Below are 21100 nucleotides of genomic sequence, written 5' to 3'. Positions count from 1 at the left end.
GGCACCGATTAGAGACCGGCACCGGGAGGAGTTGAGACTGCCCTCGCCGGAGGACTCCCGCAGATGCCAATCCCAGTCCCAAAGGCACCAGTCCTGGTCCTGGGGATATCAGTACCAGTCTTGCTCCAGTTCCACTAGGAGCTGCTTGTTGACGTCCCGCCAGCACAGATCATTGGCACCATTGTGGCCTTCACAGTCGGCGTCACTGTAGTCCAGCGCCAACTCCAGCCATAACAGTTACTCGCAGCGTGCTCCGGACAGCAAGGACTCTCAAACAGGGTGGCACCCCCAATGGGGGCTGCCAGGTCATTGGCCCTTCTAGACTCATTGGGCCTATCAACAGCGCCAAGGGACCCCATCCAGGGCAAGCTACTTGGTGCAGCAGTCCCCTTCTCCGCACCGACAGCGCTGGAAGCTACAGTATCCAGGCCTCCAGCATCCCCCCAGGATAAACCGTAGAGACTGGCACCGAGGTCTCCAGCCTTGACCCGAGGGATTGCCCAGTACTTGGGTTGCAGGCCGAGGAGACAGTTGAGCAGGAAGACCCCATCTTGGACATTTTGAGTCCCGAAGGTCCATCTAGAATAGCGCTCCCGCTCATTAAGACCATCTAATCAAACTATAAGACTATATGGCAGACCCCGGCCTCCAGTGCTCCAACGGTCAAAGGTGTGGAGCACAAGTACTTTGCCCCATAAAGGGCTACGAATTCTTGTTCTGCCACCGAAGTCCGTGCTCCTTGGTGGTCTCGGAGGTGAATGAAAGCGAGCGCCATGGACAATAGGCCCCAGCACCTGAGTCCAAGGAGGCAATACGCCTGGACCTTTTTGGCAGAAAGGTGTACTCGTCAGGGGGCCTTCAGCTGAGGATCACTAACCAGCAGGTCATCCTCAAGAGGCATAATTTTAACTCCTGGGCAGCAGTAGGGAAGTTTAAAGACAACCTCCTGCAAGGTTCCCAACAGGAGTTTATGGCCCTGGTGGACGAAGGTAAGGCAGTCGCTAAGACCTCTCGCCAGGCCTCCCTGGATTCAGCAGATGCAGTGGCCAGAACAATTGTGTCAGGGTGGTCATGAGGCGCTCGGTGTGGCTGCAGGAGTCAGGCCTGCCGCCTGAGGTCCAGAGTACGCTTCAGGACCTCCCCTTTGAAGAGTCCGGGCTCTCTTTGGACCATACAGACGCGAAGCAGCATAGCCTCAAGGACTTGAGGGCTACATTTAAATCACTGGGTATGCACACCCCAGTAACACAGTGGAAGCCCTTTAAGCCACAGCCTCTCCCTCAGCACCAGTACCAGCCTCGTCATAGGCATGAACCTTACCGTAGGCAAGGCAGGGATAACAGGTGATGGCGCAATAACAACAACAATAATGTACTGGGTCAGAATCATGATCAGCACAAATCCCAGCCAGGCACTAAGCCAGGCTTTTGAAGGTGCGTTTGAGGACAGCATACCAGACCAGTCACCGGATCCGTCCCCTTGTTTCCTGAACCACCTGGCCAGTTTCTCCCGTGCATGGTCCAGCATTACATTGGGACCTTATGTTGGGTCTTACACATGGTACGGAATGGGTACTCACTGCAATTCTCTTCCTTCCTTCCCTCCCACCCCCCCATTCCCCATCCCTCTTCAGGGACCCCTCTCATGAGCACCTCCTAGAGAACGAGGTTCGCTCACTGCTGAGGGCGGTAGAGCCGGTGCCACATGGCCTAAGGGGGAAAGATTTCTACTCCTGGTACTTCCTCATCCCCAAGGCCAAAGTGGGCCTTCATCCCATTTTAGACCTGCGCAGGCTCAACAAGTTCCTGGTCAAGGCCTGGTTCTGCATGGTCTCTCTGGGCACCATCATCCCTTCCCTGGATCCGGGAGGCTGGTACGCTGCTCTCAACATGAAGGACGCGTATTTTCATATCACCATCCACCCAGCACGTTGGTGGTTCCTGCGCTTCACCGTGGGCCAACGACATTACCAGTTTGCAGTTCTCCTGTTCAGTCTATCTGCGGCCCCACGGGTGTTCGCAAAATGCATGGTGGTGGTGGCAGCCTTCTTACAGAGGCAGAGAATCCAGGTTTACCCGTACCTCAACAACTGGCTCCTGACTGGTCAATCCAAAGCAGAAGTGTGGGGCCACGTGGAGGTGACCCTGAGATTGTTCCGCGAGCTGGGACTCCTGATCAACGTCCCCAAGCTCACTCTCGAGCCCATGCAGAATGTGGAATTCATAGGGGTGGTCCTGAACACGGTGCAGGCCAGGGCAAGCCTTCCAGTATCTCAATTCCAGCAAGCGGTGGCCTCCCTGTGGCTGCTGGGCGACATAGCAGCATGCACGCATGTGGTCAGGCATGCCAGATTGAGACTCAGGGCTCTGCAGGCGTGGCTCACTCAGGCGTACCACCCAGGCAGGGACCCCCTGGACTTGGTAGTGACAGCCTCAAGGGGCATGCTGGACTCCCTGCTATGGTGGCAGTCCCAGCCTGTGGTTTGCGGAGGCATCCCCTTTGCCACCCCACAACCGAACCTGATGCTGGTAACAGACGCATCAGATCACGGATGGGGGGCTCACCTGGGGGACCTCAAGACTCGGGGCTTGTGGTCCAGAGCAGAGCAGTCACTCCATATCAATGTGAAGGAGCTCCAGGTGGTTCGTCTAACCTGCCAGACCTTTCGTGCCACTCTGAGTGGTCAAAGCGTGACAGTTCTGACAGACAACACTACTGCCATGTTCTGTACAAACAAGCAGGGCAGGACCCGTTTCTCTCCGCTCTGTCGTGAGGCTCTCCTCCTCTGGGACTTTTGTATAGCCCATGCCATTCGCCTCGAGGTGTCGTATCTCCCAGGGGTGAGAAACGAGCAGATGGACTACCCGAGCAGGTCGTATCTCATACATGAGTGGACGCTCGTACTCTTCCTCAGGTGGAAGACCTGTTTGCCACCAGGGCCAATGCCTAGTGCCTGTGGTTCTGCTCGTTCTAGGGTCACAGCCTGGGCTCAGTTGCAGACATGTTTGCGATCCCGTGGGGAGGGGGCTTGATGTATGCTTTTCCTCCACTCTCCTTAGTACACAAGGTCCTGCTCAAGGTACGCAGGGACAGGGTGGCGGTGGTCCTCATCGCCCTGGCATGGCCCTGCCAGCACTGGTACACAATGCTCCTAGAGCTGTTGGTGGAGGCCCGGTAGTCCTGCCCCTACACCGGAACCTCATCACGCAGGATGGCAGGCAGCTTCTCCTCCCGACCTGCAATCACTACACTTGATGGCATGGAAGCTCTGTGGCTAAACGCCTTGGAGAGCCAGTGTTCCCTTCATGTGTAGCAGATTCTGCTTGGCAGTAGGAAGCCCTCTACCAGGGCTATCTATGTGGCCAAGTGGAAAAGGTTCTCGTGTTGGTGTGAGCTTCAATGGGTGTGGCCATGCCAGGTCCTGGTGTAAGCCATACTCGAGTACCTCCTGCACCTCAAGCAGCAGGGGCTGGCCCATCCTCACTCAGAGTGCACCTGGCGGCCATCTCTGCTTTCCATCCAGGGTTTTCAGGGGGCTCATTGTTTTCCCACCCAGTGGTGGGACGGTTCCTTAAAGGATTGGAGAGGATGTTTCCATATTCACGCCCCCCAGTCCCTCCTTGGAACCTTAACTTTGTCCTCTCTAAGCTCATGGGACCCCCATTCAAGCCCCTCACTACCTTCTCCCTCCTCCACCTTTCCTGGAAGGTGGCATTTCTGGTGGCCATTACCTCGGCCAGAAGGGTGTCTGAGCTGAGGGCTCTCATCTCTGAGCCACTGTATACAGTGTTTCACAAGGAAAAGGTGTAGCTCCGACCGCACCTCAGGTTCTTCCCTAAGGTGGTCTCGCAATTCCATTTGGGCCAGGACATTTGTCTGCCGGTGTTTTTTCCAAAACCCCATACAGACCCAAGTCACCGCAGCCTTCACACACTGGATGTCCGTAGAGCGCTGGCATTCTATTTGGAGCGCACCAAGCCCTTTCGTAAATCCATGCAGCTGTTCATGGCCATAGCCAAGAGGATGAAAGACCTCCCGGTGTCGGCGCAGCAGATCTCATCTTGGATTACAAGCTGTATCCGAGCATGCTATGAGCTAGCAGGTGTTCTAGCCCCGGTGGTCACAGCCCACTTGACCAGGGCGCAAGCAACTTCCACGGCTTTCCTGGCACAGGTCCTGATCCAGGAGATCTGCAGAGCAGACACCTGGTCCTAGGTGCACACCTTCACGACCCACTACGCGGTCAACCAGCAGGCCAGAGAGGACGCAGCAGTTGGCAGAGCAGTCCTCTAATCATAGAATCATAGAATATCAGGGTTGGAAGGGACCCCAGAAGGTCATCTAGTCCAACCCCCTGCTCAAAGCAGGACCAAGTCCCAGTTAAATCATCCCAGCCAGGGCTTTGTCAAGCCTGACCTTAAAAACCTCTAAGGAAGGAGATTCTACCACCTCCCTAGGTAACGCATTCCAGTGTTTCACCACCCTCTTAGTGAAAAAGTTTTTCCTAATATCCAATCTAAACCTCCCCCATTGCAACTTGAGACCATTACTCCTCGTTCTGTCATCTGCTACCATTGAGAACAGTCTAGAGCCATCCTCTTTGAAACCCCCTTTCAGGTAGTTGAAAGCAGCTATCAAATCCCCCCTCATTCTTCTCTTCTGCAGACTAAACAATCCCAGCTCCCTCAGCCTCTCCTCATAAGTCATGTGCTCTAGACCCCTAATCATTTTTGTTGCCCTTCGTTGTACTCTTTCCAATTTATCCACATCCTTCCTGTAGTGTGGGGCCCAAAACTGGACACAGTACTCCAGATGAGGCCTCACCAGTGTCGAATAGAGGGGAACGATCACGTCCCTCGATCTGCTCGCTATGCCCCTACTTACACAACCCAAAATGCCATTGGCCTTCTTGGCAACAAGGGCACACTGCTGACTCATATCCAGCTTCTCGTCCACTGTCACCCCTAGGTCCTTTTCCGCAGAACTGCTGCCGAGCCATTCGGTCCCTAGTCTGTAGCGGTGCATTGGATTCTTCCATCCTAAGTGCAGGACCCTGCATTTATCCTTATTGAACCTCATTAGATTTCTTTTGGCCCAATCCTCCAATTTGTCTAGGTCCTTCTGTATCCTATCCCTCCCCTCCAGCGTATCTACCACTCCTCCCAGTTTAGTATCATCCGCAAATTTGCTGAGAGTGCAATCCACACCATCCTCCAGATCATTTATGAAGATATTGAACAAAACGGGCCCCAGGACCGACCCCTGGGGCACTCCACTTGACACCGGCTGCCAACTAGACATGGAGCCATTGATCACTACCCGTTGAGCCCGACAATCTAGCCAGCTTTCTACCCACCTTATAGTGCATTCATCCAGCCCATACTTCCTTAACTTGCTGACAAGAATGCTGTGGGAGACCGTGTCAAAAGCTTTGCTAAAGTCAAGAAACAATACATCCACTGCTTTCCCTTCATCCACAGAACCAGTAATCTCATCATAAAAGGCGATTAGATTAGTCAGGCATGACCTTCCCTTGGTGAATCCATGCTGACTGTTCCTGATCACTTTCCTCTCCTCTAAGTGCTTCAGGATTGATTCTTTGAGGACCTGCTCCATGATTTTTCCAGGGACTGAGGTGAGGCTGACCGGCCTGTAGTTCCCAGGATCCTCCTTCTTCCCTTTTTTAAAGATGGGCACTACATTAGCCTTTTTCCAGTCATCCGGGACTTCCCCCGTTCGCCACGAGTTTTCAAAGATAATGGCCAAGGGCTCTGCAATCACAGCCGCCAATTCCTTCAGCACTCTCGGATGCAATTCGTCCGGCCCCATGGACTTGTGCACGTCCAGCTTTTCTAAATAGTCCCTAACCACCTCTATCTCTACAGAGGGCTGGCCATCTCTTCCCCATTTTGTGTTGCCCAGCACAGCAGTCTGGGAGCTGACCTTGTTAGTGAAAACAGAGGCAAAAAAAGCATTGAGTACATTAGCTTTTTCCACATCCTCTGTCACTAGCTTGCCTCCCTCATTCAGTAAGGGGCCCACACTTTCCTTGGCTTTCTTCTTGTTGCCAACATACCTGAAGAAACCCTTCTTGTTACTCTTGACATCTCTTGCTAGCTGCAGCTCCAGGTGCGATTTGGCCCTCCTGATATCTTTCCTACATGCCCGAGCAATATTTTTATACTCTTCCCTGGTCATATGTCCAACCTTCCACTTCTTGTAAGCTTCTTTTTTATGTTTAAGATCCGCTAGGATTTCACCATTAAGCCAAGCTGGTCGCCTGCCATATTTACTATTCTTTCGACTCATCGGGATGGTTTGTCCCTGTAACCTCAACAGGGATTCCTTGAAATACAGCCAGCTCTCCTGGACTCCCTTCCCTTTCATGTTAGTCCCCCAGGGGATCCTGGCCATCTGTTCCCTGAGGGAGTCAAAGTCTGCTTTCCTGAAGTCCAGGGTCCGTATCCTGCTGCTTACCTTTCTTCCCTGCGTCAGGATCCTGAACTCAACCAACTCATGGTCACTGCCTCCCAGATTCCCATCCACTTTTGCTTCCCCCACTAATTCTACCCGGTTTGTGAGCAGCAGGTCAAGAAAAGCGCTCCCCCTAGTTGGCTCCCCTAGCACTTGCACCAGGAAATTGTCCCCTACGCTTTCCAAAAACTTCCTGGATTGTCTATGCACCGCTGTATTGCTCTTCCAGCAGATATCAGGAAAATTAAAGTCACCCATGAGAATCAGGGCATGCGATCTAGTAGCTTCCGTGAGTTGCCGGAAGAAAGCCTCATCCACCTCATCCCCCTGGTCCGGTGGTCTATAGCAGACTCCCACCATGACATCACTCTTGTTGCACACACTTCTAAACTTAATCCAGAGACACTCAGGTTTTTCCACAGTTTCGTACCGGAGTAATCAGTTGGTCTGGGACTCGTACCCTCCTCCAGAGGTAAGCTTGTGAGCCACCTAATGTGGAATGGACGTGAACGGTGAAAAAACGGTTATTTATCTTCTCGTAGATAAGATAAGTTGTTCTTCGAGATGTGGTGTTCACGTCCATTCCACAACCCACCCTCCTACCCCTCTGTTGAAGTCGCCGGCAAGAAGGAACCGGAGGGGGTTGGGCGGCAGGGGTATATATCTGCACGGCGCAGTGGCACCACTCAGGGGCCCCGCCAGCCCGACGGGAGCCGCTAAGGGAAAAAGTTTCCGACGCTCGTGTACGCAACGTGTGCACACCTAATGTGGAATGGACGTGAACAACGCATCTCGAAGAACAACAGTTACGAGAAGGTAAGTAACCGGTTTTTAACTCAAGAATGTCAGTTTGAGAACAGTTTCTCTTATAGCATTAACAAACTTAGGCTCTGTCTAAACATTGATTTTTAGTGAGATAACTGACATGTTTACAGTTAAGCACATGCATAAATGTTTGTAGAATTACTAAAAATGTCTAAATTGCTCTGGTGTGTGTGTTTGTGTGTGTGTGTTCGGAAGAATCATCAACTAGTCTAAGAGCTTTAGCACGAGGTCTGTGTCACAAGACACCTGTTTAGGAGCAACTTTGGGTGTAACTCCTGGGATGAAGTTTTAGCATTTTCACAAATCTGATGTGTGGATTTGGGGCAATACTGTTTGCCAATTGAAGGGCTCAATGGCTTCTGGGTGACTAATTGAAGTCTAAATGGGTTAAAGAGACGGACTACATTTTGGTGGGAGGACAGCATGTGTCTGTGAAAGGGTCAAGCAATGGATTCCACTGAGATGCTTGATATTCAAGGTTTCTGAATGTCTTAGTTACAAAAAGAAAATGAGTTTTTACTTAAGATTTTGGAATTGATTCACTAGTGTGCTAAATACAGAACGATGCTGAGTGGTGCAGTTAAGGTTTTACACTGTTTCCTGTGTATATTCTCTGCTGATTTTTTGTAATACACCTTTTAGAATTTTATAATCTGGATAGAATAAGATTCTTCTTATGGGGAATACTGACTGTTCTTGGTCCTGAAGAATGTTACCTGTCTGTCTTCAATTCAGGAAGAAGGGGAATTAATTATAGAACTGTTTATCATCTAGAAAAGATCAGGCTTACATAAAAGTCTTGGTACAATGCGGGAGTTGGCCTGGCTCCAAAATCAGCAGAGACTAGGAGGGCAAAAATAGATAACCCTTTTCAATTTATCTGCAAGTTCTGTGTTGCTTTGTCCAGGTCAAATCACTAAATAGACTGCCATCATCAGAAACATTCACAGTTTAAAAAAATTAGTCAACTCAGAACACATACACTAAAAAGCAAAGAAATTGATTCGATTTTTAGTTAGGAATGCACAAATCTAAACTTGACGACAAGTGAAATGAGTATAAACATTCTAAAGGAAAATCTTTTATTTGTGTGGAAGTATAATACGATGGGTGGGATTTTTTTAGAATATTTTTAAGAATGTGGACTTTTAAGATTTTTGTTTTAAAGTTATATGTCTTGGATATCTTCTGGTTAGAAAATGGAGACTAGAACTGAAGTATTTTGTTTCAAATTTAAATTGCTTTTCACATGTCAGGTCTTCTGTTTTTTGAGGAAGTTGACAGTTTGCTACTGAGCTTCAAAAGTAGCAGTGGCATTTGCTCTGTACATGGATCTTAGGACTGGCTGTAATAACTAGGTTTTTATTGATTGTCGGCCTTAGTGTATGTGCATGTAGCATCAGTGACAAACATGCTAGTTTTGTAAAGTTATAAAGTCAGTAATATTTTTATTGTACCAGGCATGCGGATATGACAAAATAGCTAAATTATCATTATGAAAATACTAAGACAAAGGTTTTATATTTAATCAATATGCAGATTAAGCTTCCTCTGTTTGCCACACTCTACTTTTGACATTCTTATGTGAGGACATGTAAACAAAAAAAACAACTGTAGCATGTGTTGGGAAACCTAAGCAATTAGCACTATTTAGAAGTGATACTGTAGCCAGAAATAGGCCTTTGACCCTCAGTTCAGTATAGTAGTATGGGAATAGGACTGGTTCAGGAAGAAAGGGATATCTGTTCTGGATAGAAACATCAGACTAAATTGATTAAAATTAGCTGCTTCTTTCCCTTCCCCCCCACCAAAAAAAGTTAAATCACAGCACAGCCAGGGCTATGGGGTTTTTTAAGTAAATTTATAACCAGTTTCTGTAGACATAGTTTAGTAACTCTGTGGCATTGCTAATTAACAGCATTAATTGTTGACTCTAGAAAAATGGATGCAGTGACTTTCACAATTTCAGATTCAAGGGTTGTTGCGTGATACTAAAATTCAACTGTCAAATGAACAACGTATGTCCTTCTTTGCAGTCAGACATTTTAAAATTTGAAAAGCTTCCTACTCCAAGCAAACAAAATGTAGGTATTTTAAATCCCAGATAATGTATTCTGTTTGTTCCCCGATTTGGGCCTCGTTTTCCCTTCCAGTTAAAAAACTTAATTATATTTTTCAATAGTAAATCAAAACTGCTCCGGAATGTTTTTCTGAATAGAAAATGAAAGTTAATTGACCCACATGAGCAGTAAGGGGAGCCAACCCGCTGTCCAGACACAGCACTGCTTTACATTTCTAAAACATCTTTTCTTTCTTGTGTAAAGCTGTGCTTTGGCCACAGGCCCTCATTTGCTGCTCTTTGAACCAGATCAGCTGTTTAGATTACATTTCTATAAGTATCTACTTAATCTAATGAATTTTTCAATAGAAAATGAAAGTTAACTCTGGTGAGGGGAACCATAACAGTTTCTGCAATGGGAACGTGATTCTGAACAACATTGGTGAGAGCATGTGAGGAGAAAATTTAATGTCAGCTGTTTTTTAAAAATTGGTTGGCCTGTAGTATGGTAAGAGGCATCTTCATTGCATTAAGGCTACCAACTCTACAACATTTGCATTATTGGGATGCAGATCTGTGACGCTGGTGTGACTCTAGTGCATCTAGAATTAACTTTTGAGACCCTGTCTTCTGGAGGAATATTTGAGCTCTCTAAACCTATCCTGTTAAAATTGTAATGTAGAATGTGGTTTCTCATTGGGGAGTCAACCAGTTGAAGACTTGGTTAAAGTATTTTTTTGTATGCAGATTATCTCCATAATGGTCCCTTGCCTAGCAATCTAGCATAGTAACTCTTAAATTGCTAAATACTTGATATGCTGCAGTTCCTCTAGGATTTGCTTTAGCAACATTTGTGTTTCGGAGAAGTGTGATACTGAGGTAATTCTAGTCTCATGGACAGAGGAGAAGAAAATATAATGATGAGTATGCAGGGAAGAAAGTAGGACAAGATAATTTTATACCTGGGGCAGGAGAGGTAAATTAGACAAAAACAATCCTAATGTATAAAAAGCCTGCTTTAAAATATATTTTATATCGAGGGAGAAAAATACCTTTATAATGTATTACCTTTTCTTGAATGATTTAGTGATAAGTATTCACTTTTAAGTACTACTTGTAGGCCACAGAATGGTGCTGTAAACTGGGTGCCCCAAGCAACATGCTGATAGAGGTGCCATCTTTTCAGTGAAACATAAAAATGAACTCCTGTATACTTACTAAAAGTCCCATTGCATTTTCACAAAGACAATGTCCTGGCTAAATTCCAGTTTGAGTAACTATATTCTATCTACCTGGATTCTATATTCTGCACCCAAGGCTTCAATTTTCTATAGTATTCTGATAAACCTCCTGGGCTAAATTTTTGGGGTTTTTTTAGTGTTCTGTACATTATTACTTGGTTTGTATATTCCATCCCAATATTACCTGCACTTTAGTGATGTCTGTTCAAAGGACTCCTTTATGTATGGTGCTGTATCCTTCAATCCTGTCTTGGCCAAAACTCCAATTTAATTCTCTTTTAGTGGGAGTTTTGGTTAAATAAGGACTGCAGGATCTGGCTCATGGTTTGTAAAGTTTTTATAAAGTGCATGGAGAGACTAGAAGCAGAAAGGCACTTTTCTGTATAAATAGAGAATACCATTGGTTTTTTAATTTGAAAGGCTTTTTTAATCTATCAAAACAAAGAGTAATCCTGAGGGTCATTAGCAGAGTTTCTCTTTTTCCTTTTTTTTTTTTTTGTTTTGTTTTTTAGTTGTCCATCTGCCACTCAAAATTTGCAGGTTATCTCTTACATCTGACCCTTTTGTGTAAGTACTGTCACAGGACAGTATTGTGGTTGCTGAAACATATCTAGAGATTAAAAAACATTTTGTTACTTATGTGATCTGTGTGTGATTATTAGTGGAAAATAATCATATTGTTTAATAGTATACGCTTTAACTAAATTTGGCAAACATTTTCTAAAGCATTCAAAATGTCCAAATTTTAAGGTTACAGTTGTATAATTTGGAACTCCTGCCAGACAAAACTGTTGGCCAAGGCAATCTTCATTGTAGTAATACTGAAAAAACTGGACTTAAATGTTACATCTTACTGTTTCCTATTAATCTTCTATCACTGCCGCCTTAATGAAATGTGATTCGTTCATTTACTAAAATTGTAGGCTTTTAACTGCCCACACTGCAGGTTCAGCCCAATACATCAAAAAAATTAAGCAGTGTTCACCATTCTTCATGTAACTTCATCAGCAGTAAGTCTTCTAGTTTTGGAAATGTAACTGACAGTGTTGTTGTTACCGTTCCAAGGAGAGCAGAATGGAGGTTGCTCTTCTGTGGCATTGTTGGCTTTGCAGCACTGACAATATTAAAAACTTGTGTCAAACTAAGCATATGTGACTCAAAACATGGGGAAGAAACAAAAATACATCTAAACCATATTTTGCAGCAGCAAAATCAGTGTTGACAACTAGCAGTCATGTGAAAAATGGAGGGGAAATATGATTGAAACTTTATCAACCACCATGCAAGCTATTTAGTGGTGTTTAAAAAACATTTTAGAAATTTCAAAAAGTTATCAGTGTTACATATACTTGATGATACAGAGGTAGAGCAGCCCTTCAGAGTAGCTAAGAAGTGACATTAGGAATCTAGAACCTGGAGCTGGTTAAGATCCGATACAGAGGTACAGTATGCTCGTTTTGTTGATGTGCGCTTGTAGAGCACACCCCACTAGCTGTTGAATGGAGATAAAATAATGACTTGTTTGAAGGAAAGCATGCATCCCTGCCTCCCAAAGGGATAGTGTTTGGGAAGAAATATTTGCAGGATTATTAAAATACACATTACTTATTTTTTTAATATTAGAATTACAGTTGATGTTTCTGAACTTATTACTACTTCTCTAAAAATTTTACCATATGAGATTCGGGAACTACTGAAGACCAGTTTAAGAAACTGTAAAGACTGTCCTTCCTGCTTTAAATAATGGTATTTATTACATTACAGGCTTGTGATTTTGTTTCCTCAGCCCTGGAAAAAAAAAACCTTTTAAGGTTTTATGAAATGAAGCACAAAGCATATACTGTGTGATTCACTTCATAAGCAAATGTATTCTTCAGATGTCAAAATCACACATTCTGTCCAAAATTAAAGGCTTGCTATTCTGTAAGTAACGCACATACACCCACCCACACACACACACACCCATTAGCTTGTGTTAGCTTGTTAATCATCCCTCTACTTTGTATCTGCCCTTAAATTGGTAAAAGTGTAATAATATCTACTTACTTAGCTATAACAGTTTCAAGCAAACAAATCCAAACATGCTAAAAACTTGATCAGTTGATGAGCTGGCTAAACAGGATTGTAGATCTTCTTAAAATTGACAAAATTCTGAATTCAACTGTTATCTCTGTTAGGGTTATGTCTACAGTTTTCCATTGATTGGTGCAATGAACAGTAATAGTCTCATTTCCAAACAGATTTTAGGTGGAAACCTGGATCTTCAATTTTAAATGCTAGAAGAGGAGGAATGAACACAGGATTATATTCGATCACCCACATTTCAGTCTACTCTTCCTGTTCTGAGTTCAACATATGACCTTTATATATGGGGTCAGCCATGCTAGCAAAGTATTGGATAGATTCTAAAAGGATCTTGACACTGTCAACTTGACAAATCATACTGCTGTTTGGAAGCTTGTTACCTATCTTGTTACAGGTAACACCTAATATCCTGTAACTAAGAGGTCCATTCTGACTGATGAGGGAGAAACAATGAAACAGGCTGTGCAGAAGTACTGTTAAGAAAGTAAACAAACTGGAGGGGGGAAAAAGTCCTCAAATCAGTTGCAGTACTGTTTAAAGGAAGTGTGGCTAAGTTGGTAGTGTCCCTTAAAAATGAAATAGTGATTTATCAAAACACATAACATTTAAATTCAGTATCTTATATTTATGAGCAATGATTATATCGGAACTTTTACAGACTCTTTTGTGGGTTCTCAAAGTGGACTTAAAATGGATTCACTGAGTCTCTGTATGGGATATGGGGAGTCTGTGTTAATGGATCACAGTGCAAGATTGTGACCTCAGTTAGTAGATTTTCCTTGTTGTTTCTGCTGGCCCTTCATACAATAGGGGAAAATAAAACTTTCAAAAATAGGAAAATGTGTATGTGAACCCACAGAAATTGTCTGGGACGCTCAGGTGCAGAAACGGAAATTACTCTTAGGATGGGATTCGCAAGGAGGATTTCGGTGCCCTTCAGCCTATTGAAATTCAAAACCTTGAGGTAGGTGCCCAGGCTGTGTGTACAATGTGTGAGGAGAGCAAGATGTCATAAAAGGGGAATTACAAAGGCCAATGTGCTGAGTGGGGAGCTGCCTAAACTAGCCAGTGGGAACTGCTGAAGAGAAGGGTCTGGCCTACGCGCTGCCCCTCCCAGGGAGTTAGGTGCCTATCTCTGGGCCAGAGGAAAACATCTTCTTCCACTTGGAATTCACAGCCATGAACCCTCTCCTGGAGTTCAGTGCCAAAGCCAGGTTAGTATTTTGTCTTCAAAATAGGTTGTGCTGGGGCCCCCTTATAGCCATTAGTCCAGTGGCTAGGCCACTCAGCCAAGACGTCAGAGACTTCCATTCTTCCTTATCTGTAGCAGGGACTTGATCTTGAATCTCTCACTTTCCAGGTGAGTCTCCTAATCACTTTTGAATCCCATCCTTTACTGAATCCCAACCTTTTTTGAAACTGATTAAATTTCAAGTTGACATTGTTTCTTTAACCATGAGGTTCCATTTTCATGATGAACCGGGATGGGGAATGTTAGCTCTGCCTCCCACGCTAACAGTATCACAAAGACTACTTAACAGTAGGATGGATGTCACCCCAAGAAATTCTTCAAATTCCAGTGGGAAATATATTCACATATTCATATTTAAAACATTTTAATTTCTCAGTGAAATAAAAGCTTCTTACGCTAAATCAGTGGTTCACAAACTTTTTTGTACTGGTGACCCTTTCACATAGCAAGCCTCTGAGTGCAACCCCCCCCCCCACTTACGAATTAAAAATACTTCTTTATATATTTAACATCATTCTAAATGCTCAAGGCAAAGCAGGGTTTGGGGTGGAGGCTAACAGCTCGCAACCCACCCCCCCCCACATAACCTCATGACCACCTGAGAACCCCCGCACTAAATGTTGTTAAACAGCCAAGATGAGAAAAATAGGTAATTTTCTTTTTAATCGGACAACATGAACCCTTTGAGTTCCCTCCGAATATTAAACAACATCCTGTTGCATCTATCAGACTATTTCAATATGAGTCTTTACTTTCTGACAGATCAGAGAGACAGGAAAACCTGCTCTGTATCTCCGGTATATCAGCTCTATATGGCTCTACTGTTCACTTTTATAATAGGAACAGTAAAACTGTGAAGAAAATAAGATGTTCATAAAAAACACCCATATCATACAGTTGGTGCTTAGAAGGAAGAATACAAAGAATGTTAAAAGCTTTACTTCATTATAGGTACTTAATCTGGCTGCATAATTCAGCTTTTATGCAGGCAAGGTTGGAGGGAGGAATCAATATTACAAACCTGTTTCATTTTCTTTAACTCCAGTGCTACTCAGGAGGCTATTGAGGGCAACGTTTCTGCTAAGGACTATAGGTTTTTAATAAAGTATATGCTGTATACATTCATTTTCAATTACCATGTTTGTGCAATGAGAAGGCATACAGAACTCCACATTATCATAACCACTGTAATTCTTTGGCATGTGCTATACATATTATCCTGTTCATTTACATTTTTTGAAATACATAATGAAGAACTTATTTGTTTCCAGGATTACAGGTCTGCTTTATTCAATCTGCAGTGTTCTGGATAAAAATATTCTCCTATTATGTGCTGTTGTATGGTAGATTACTGCTCACAGAATCTTCTATTCAGAAGAAATATGCGCTACAAGGGTGATAGAAATAGTCTGCAATAAAGGAAACATTGTGGTAGAGGCGAACTGGCATTAGAGGCTAAATTGTGAAAAAGACGGCTTGTTTGGAAATCAAATTTAATGAAAAAGCACTCTCAATCACTAGTAATATAACTGCTTTAAATTTTCAGACAGTGGGAGTAGCTCACCGTTGCCCAAGTATGCCTCATCTCCCAAACCAAACAACAGCTACATGTTCAAACGAGAGCCCCCAGAGGGATGTGAGCGAGTGAAGGTCTTTGAGGAAATGTCGTAAGTAATGCCTTTTATATCAGCTGATATCTGCAAAGCAGTAAACCTTTTTACTGAACCTATTCAATTGCAGATGAATAAACTACTCCAGCTGATGAGTTTTGCAGGAGCAAACTGTTCTTAGAGGGTTTGAACAGGCAAAAAGTTCAAATGTTCCTGTTGGCTTGAAGGGGAATGGAGTATTTTATGCTTGAACTTTTTAATGTGTTTATAAAATGCAAACAAGAAAAGCGAAGCAAAGAAAACATGAAATACTTATTGTTTTAAAATTATGTCCAGCGTTTATAAATCCCTTTTCTTTATAACGCTATCAGTTTGGGTTCATTTTATAAAATGTTCATGGCTTTAAAAAAAACCCTGGGAGCAGGCAGTTTTTGTCAGTTAGTAAAACATACACATATATATACACACAATGAAAGGGAATGTGTATAAAGTAGATACAGACGTAGCAAACTTACAATAGAGGGTTTGCCTAGTAATTTTGCGGTACCACTGTGTGCTATTGTGCAAGACACCAGAATTTAAACTCTTGACCTTCACCTCTTTTTCCCTAGACCAGCAGTACTGTGGCTATGCTGTTGGTTGCATACATAGCTCCTGTGGATGGAAGGAGCTAGGAGGGCATGTTCTGCTCTAGTAGCATTCCCTGCTGGCTAAAGAGCTGTGGTGTTGGATTCTGGAGGAAGGCTCCAAACCAATATATGAAGATGAGGAAAGGAGAATTTTAACTTATGGAGTTTCTCCAAAAAGGGATTTAATACTCTTAAATATATGCTGCTGTTTCAATAGTTTTGTCAAACTAAAATGTCTAAGTTCATCATTATAAACTATCATGATATTTTTCCATGTGCATACATACTGTAGATTTTATTGCTGAAAACTGCATGTTGTCCAGTGGTATCCAGTCACTTTTGTTATAAATACTATTTTAATGCTGTGGATCAAACAGTCAACTGACTATCAATATGGAAGATGTTTGCCCTTTATGTCCAATTAACCCCATTCCTTGTCATTCACATATTAGCAATTTGTAGAACTACAAAATCTATTGACGTAGTAAACTTTTTCAGTTTGTCGGATGTATAATAATTTGTCTTGTTGTAGGTCTCGTCAGCCTGTCTCAGCCCCGCTCTTTTCATGCCCTGACAAAAACAAAGTTAATTTCATCCCAACCGGATCAGCTTTCTGTCCTGTAAAACTTCTGGGTCCCCTACTACCTGCTTCTGACCTGACTCTCAAGAACTCTCCAAACTGTGGTCAAAGCACAGCTTTGAGCACTCTGACTGTTGAGCAACTTTCATCTCGGGTCTCCTTCTCATCTCTGTCGGATGACACCAGCACAATGGACTCTACAGAGGTCTCAGTACAACAGCCATCCCAACAGCAGCAGCCGCTTTTGCAGGAACTTCAGATTGAAGAACTCTCCTCTCCTCAGAGCTATGTGATAATCTAGACGAAGGTGGAGCAGGCCTCTGACCTGAAACAAGGACTGGGGAGTCTATACTAATACATCTGCATGGAGTGACAACCTTTTCAGAACAAAACAAAATACTTATCAGCATCTTAAAAATATCTCAACACTGTTCTTGGCAGGGACAGAACTCGTATTCAGCATTTTTTTGTGAAAAAGCAGTAATGCTTGCAAAAAACGTGTATCATTAAGCATTTAAGTGGAGACTATGCATTTCATAGTATGACCAGATTAGTACTGTGTCCTGTGTTCTGTTTCAAATTCTACAGTATAAATAAGCTCTGTATCAAAAAAAGTTGCCTGTCTGAATAGAAAATGTCTTGCTGTGTTGTGTCCTATGGAAAATACTGTACTTCAGGATTATGTTTACAATTGATCCAGGTGTTTATGTTTCTAACTTCTGTAATACATACAATGCAAAAAAAAAAAAAAATGGCCACAACAGTTGCACAGTGCCCGCCCTATGGCCTAGCTTCAGGTACTTCTCTCGAAGTCTAAACTCAGGTAACTTGGAATGTATATCATGTTGGGATATAAATATTTTACAGCTAAAAAGCTAAAGAGGAAACATCACTCTTTTGCCTTTCCTTATTTTATGCATTAATATTTCCTCATTACATTCCACTTTCTTGGAATAAGTGCATTCAAATCCAGGAGAATGATGACCCTGGACATGGGTGAACATGAGGAGAACCAGCAAACCGGTGATGTACAACACATCACTTTGTCATGTGGTTACAAGTAAAACAACTGTTGCATTTACTGTCATTTCAATGTATGTAAAATGTGGCATTTAAAGGTTTCAGGTGTTGCTCAGTCAATGACTGTTATGCTGTTGCAAATAAAGTGTTCAGTACTAGGCTGTACATAAGAAACATTCCACGTTTTGTGTGAAACGATTTTAAGACAAGAATGTTTTTGTTTAATTTCAGAAATTCATTCAGGTTTCACGGGTTGGTGGGGATTTCCTCTCATGTTTATGTTGGCAGTTAAGGATGTTAAGGCAGTTAAGCTACTGTTACCATCTAAGAGTTGAATTAATGTTTAGTTTCTCTTTTGGAAACGTTCATTCATTTGCTGGTTGGAAATTAGGTTTCTCAGATTTTATCAAGCAACACAAGCAGCGTTCTGTTTGCATAGTGAATAATTCTGCTTTTGGACTAAAATCCAAAAAGAGCAAGTGGATGTTTTAAAGGAGAGAAGCAATAGTTTGCCTAATCAAAGCTTCTCATAGTACCCTAATTTACTTAAATTACTACTGTATAAAGTTTTTGCAGTTAAAATGTGGGTAAGAAACCCTAGTAAAATAGTTTTGGGCTTGCAGGCTGGTCACCTCAAAAACAGTACATAGCAAGAACAGTTTCCTAATATTCTTACTGTGCTGGAACTGCAAAAGCATTGCTTTCAAAGATAATTTCCTGTGGTACAAAGAGGAGCCCAAAGGCAGAATAAACTGGATGTTCTTGCTCCATTGGTTTTAGCTCAGTGGAATTAGGTTTATGTTGTCTGCTCTGAAGAGAATATGGTTTACCTTTTCCCAGGAATTGGAGAGTAGCCACCTGCAGTTGCTGCAGCATTTAAATTCATGCCATTGCTTTTTTTTTCTTTTGATGAGGAATTGTGGGAAAAGACTAAGATAGTACCACCAATAACTACTGACAAATTGGAAAAAAATATCCTGCACTTGTATATTCTTTTGAGATAAAGAAGCCCAGTTCCCTTCTGAATGTTTTTTTTTAAGCGTTGTCTTACAAGGTGTAAACCTGCAGCCTGTAAAACAGACAGTGCTCTGACTGTAGGATGAAGCTGCAAAGAGAGTGTAAGGGGGGAGGTCTGTTTTATTTTTACCATTTTCGCGTGAAGAATCTTTTTGAAGCCCTCACACAGCAACAGCCATCTTGAACCCTACTAATCTCAGGCCTTGGTGAAAACACTATATATTTTGTAGATTGAAGTTAAAGGGAAAAAAATAACCTGTTCTGTGATGTAAGTGCAAATTTGTTCTAATGTTTTACATTCTAGATTAACATTGCAAAATGGTGACCTTTCTATGCGCTGGTTGTGTCCAAATATGAATCTGTAGTTTCAGTTGTTGGTGTTAGGATTCCAGAACGATTTTTTAAAAAGTGATTTTTAGATCCATGATGAACTCTGATGTACTATATTTACAGTGACATTACATGCTCATTTAATTTTCCATGAGAAACTAAATATTAATTGTGTTGCACATTTGTTCTTAGCGTATTTGAAGGTTTTGAACCAAATGTGTTAAAGTTAATGCTTTGCCATGTAAATTTCCCAGCAGTTGTTGATCTCAAATGTATTCTACATCCAGCTGTAGAAATTTGTCAAATATTGTTTAAAGTTTTGTACATAGCTGTACTGTTATTTCTAGCCACTGTGCTGAACAGTATTCGAGTTATCACACAATATTGCTTTGCACAAGGAAATGTGTGGCTTTTGTTTTGTATTTTTTTTTCAGTATAGAAGTTCTTGTGTCTTATTTAAATAAAGTTATTAGTAAAAAAAAATTTAAGGACACAATAGTAGTGGTTCATGTATTTGGCTTGGAAATGATATGTGAAACACTATAGAATTAAGTATTATTCCAAGTATTTCTATAATAAAAACCACCCACACTGAGTGAGTAGCCTATCTCTACCACTGGTGTTTCAACCTGTTATGGTTCTAGTTGACACGGAAGTAATCTCATACATATTGGTTTTGCTCCACATTTGCTCCAGGGAATACAAAGCAACTAAAAATCCTAGTTAATTTCTTCAAATTGTAGTGAAATATTTTTTAAAAATCAATTAAATAGTATTAGAAACACCCTGCTTATCCACTGCCCAGTTCACAATATGCACAATGATCAGACTTATCTATTCATATTTATGAAAGCTATTTAGATGTTTCATAGGACACTAAACAAGAAGAGCCTTTAAAAAAGGATGTGCTATAAACCTACTAATATAAAGCCACCAGCAACTGGATAATCTTGGTTTCATGCCATTTTGTTGGCGTCAGTTTTTTTTATTTGAAAAAGAACTCTTTCCATATACAAAAACTTGAGCATATAAGCACAAATCCTCAAAAGTTGACTGTTTCTTATTCCTATGGCAGTTTAGTAAAATTGCAAATCATTTTGAGAAATTATTAACTGGAGAACTAAATGAATATTTAATTAAAATACTTTGATTAAATTAGATTTTTCAACTTGAAAAGTTTTAAAATCCTCAACCATGTGCTAAGTATGTTAATTGAAATTCATAATGGCTGAAGGTGTAGAAATACAAAAAAAAAATCCCATGCTACTATGGAACATCTATATCTGCAAGAGCTTCAATACTGCATTTGGATCAGACACATCTTTTGCAATGGCAGCTGCTTAAGAGCAGATCTGTACAGCCAAAAAGCCTCTGATGCAGAACTCTGAAACCCCCAAATGAGACTTTCCCTAGGTAATGTAGCTTCCTAACTCCTTTCTGTTTGCTGATAGTCCCTGTTGAAAATCAGGAAGAGTGCAGATTCAAACCTAGTTGTGGCCAGCAACCAGGCTCTTGGATACTGTAACCCAGTGGAGTCCCCAGACCCCAGCCGGCTGCTTACACAAAGTAGAGGGAGATTTAGCTACCTAAAAATGGCATCCATACAAGCCACCATGCTGAGTAAGTAGCCACCTAAGATAGCCATGAGGAAATGCTGGGGAGAGGAGCCTAAGCCATTTTTTGCACAAAACCCCCCCAAAAAACCCTGTGTGGGTGGATAGGGAATGGGCCCTGCGAGGAGGAAGAGGATGACTTTGAGTAGTTCCAGTTGTGTATTCCACTCAGCTGTGTGTGCACCCAATGACCGAAATAGGAGAACTTTGTTTTAGCAGTACCTGAGGGAGCAGCACTTGTGCCATGTGGCTCTAGCCCCTCCCCTGGCTATTCAAAGCGGCGCTGCCTCAACCCACTTGAGTTCCTTCTTACTGTCCATAGCTAGTGTTCGAATGTTTTGTGTGGTAGAATAGCACAAGATAAA

The 21100-nt window shown here is 42.7% G+C and overlaps 1 protein-coding gene across 3 annotated transcripts in view; it reads left to right on the top strand.

The window, feature by feature from the left end:
- Positions 1 to 19605, top strand: part of GLCCI1 (glucocorticoid induced 1) — a 115902-nt gene extending 96297 nt beyond the window's left edge. For 2 of the 3 annotated variants that reach the window (XM_038392388.2, XM_038392387.2), the window contains exons 7-8: positions 15483 to 15603; positions 16708 to 19605. In XM_038392388.2, coding sequence (XP_038248316.1) covers positions 15483 to 15603; positions 16708 to 17056 — 470 coding nt within the window. In that variant the 3' untranslated portion in view covers positions 17057 to 19605. Of the gene's footprint in view, positions 1 to 15482; positions 15604 to 16157 lie in introns of all 3 variants that reach the window. The other variant, XM_043509253.1, reaches the window with a different exon arrangement.
- The last annotated feature ends 1495 nt before the right edge of the window (positions 19606 to 21100 follow it).

This window comes from Dermochelys coriacea, chromosome 2 (genome assembly GCF_009764565.3).
Source record: "Dermochelys coriacea isolate rDerCor1 chromosome 2, rDerCor1.pri.v4, whole genome shotgun sequence".
Lineage (NCBI taxonomy): Eukaryota > Metazoa > Chordata > Testudines > Dermochelyidae > Dermochelys > Dermochelys coriacea.
This window is presented reverse-complemented; position numbering and strand designations above follow the sequence as displayed.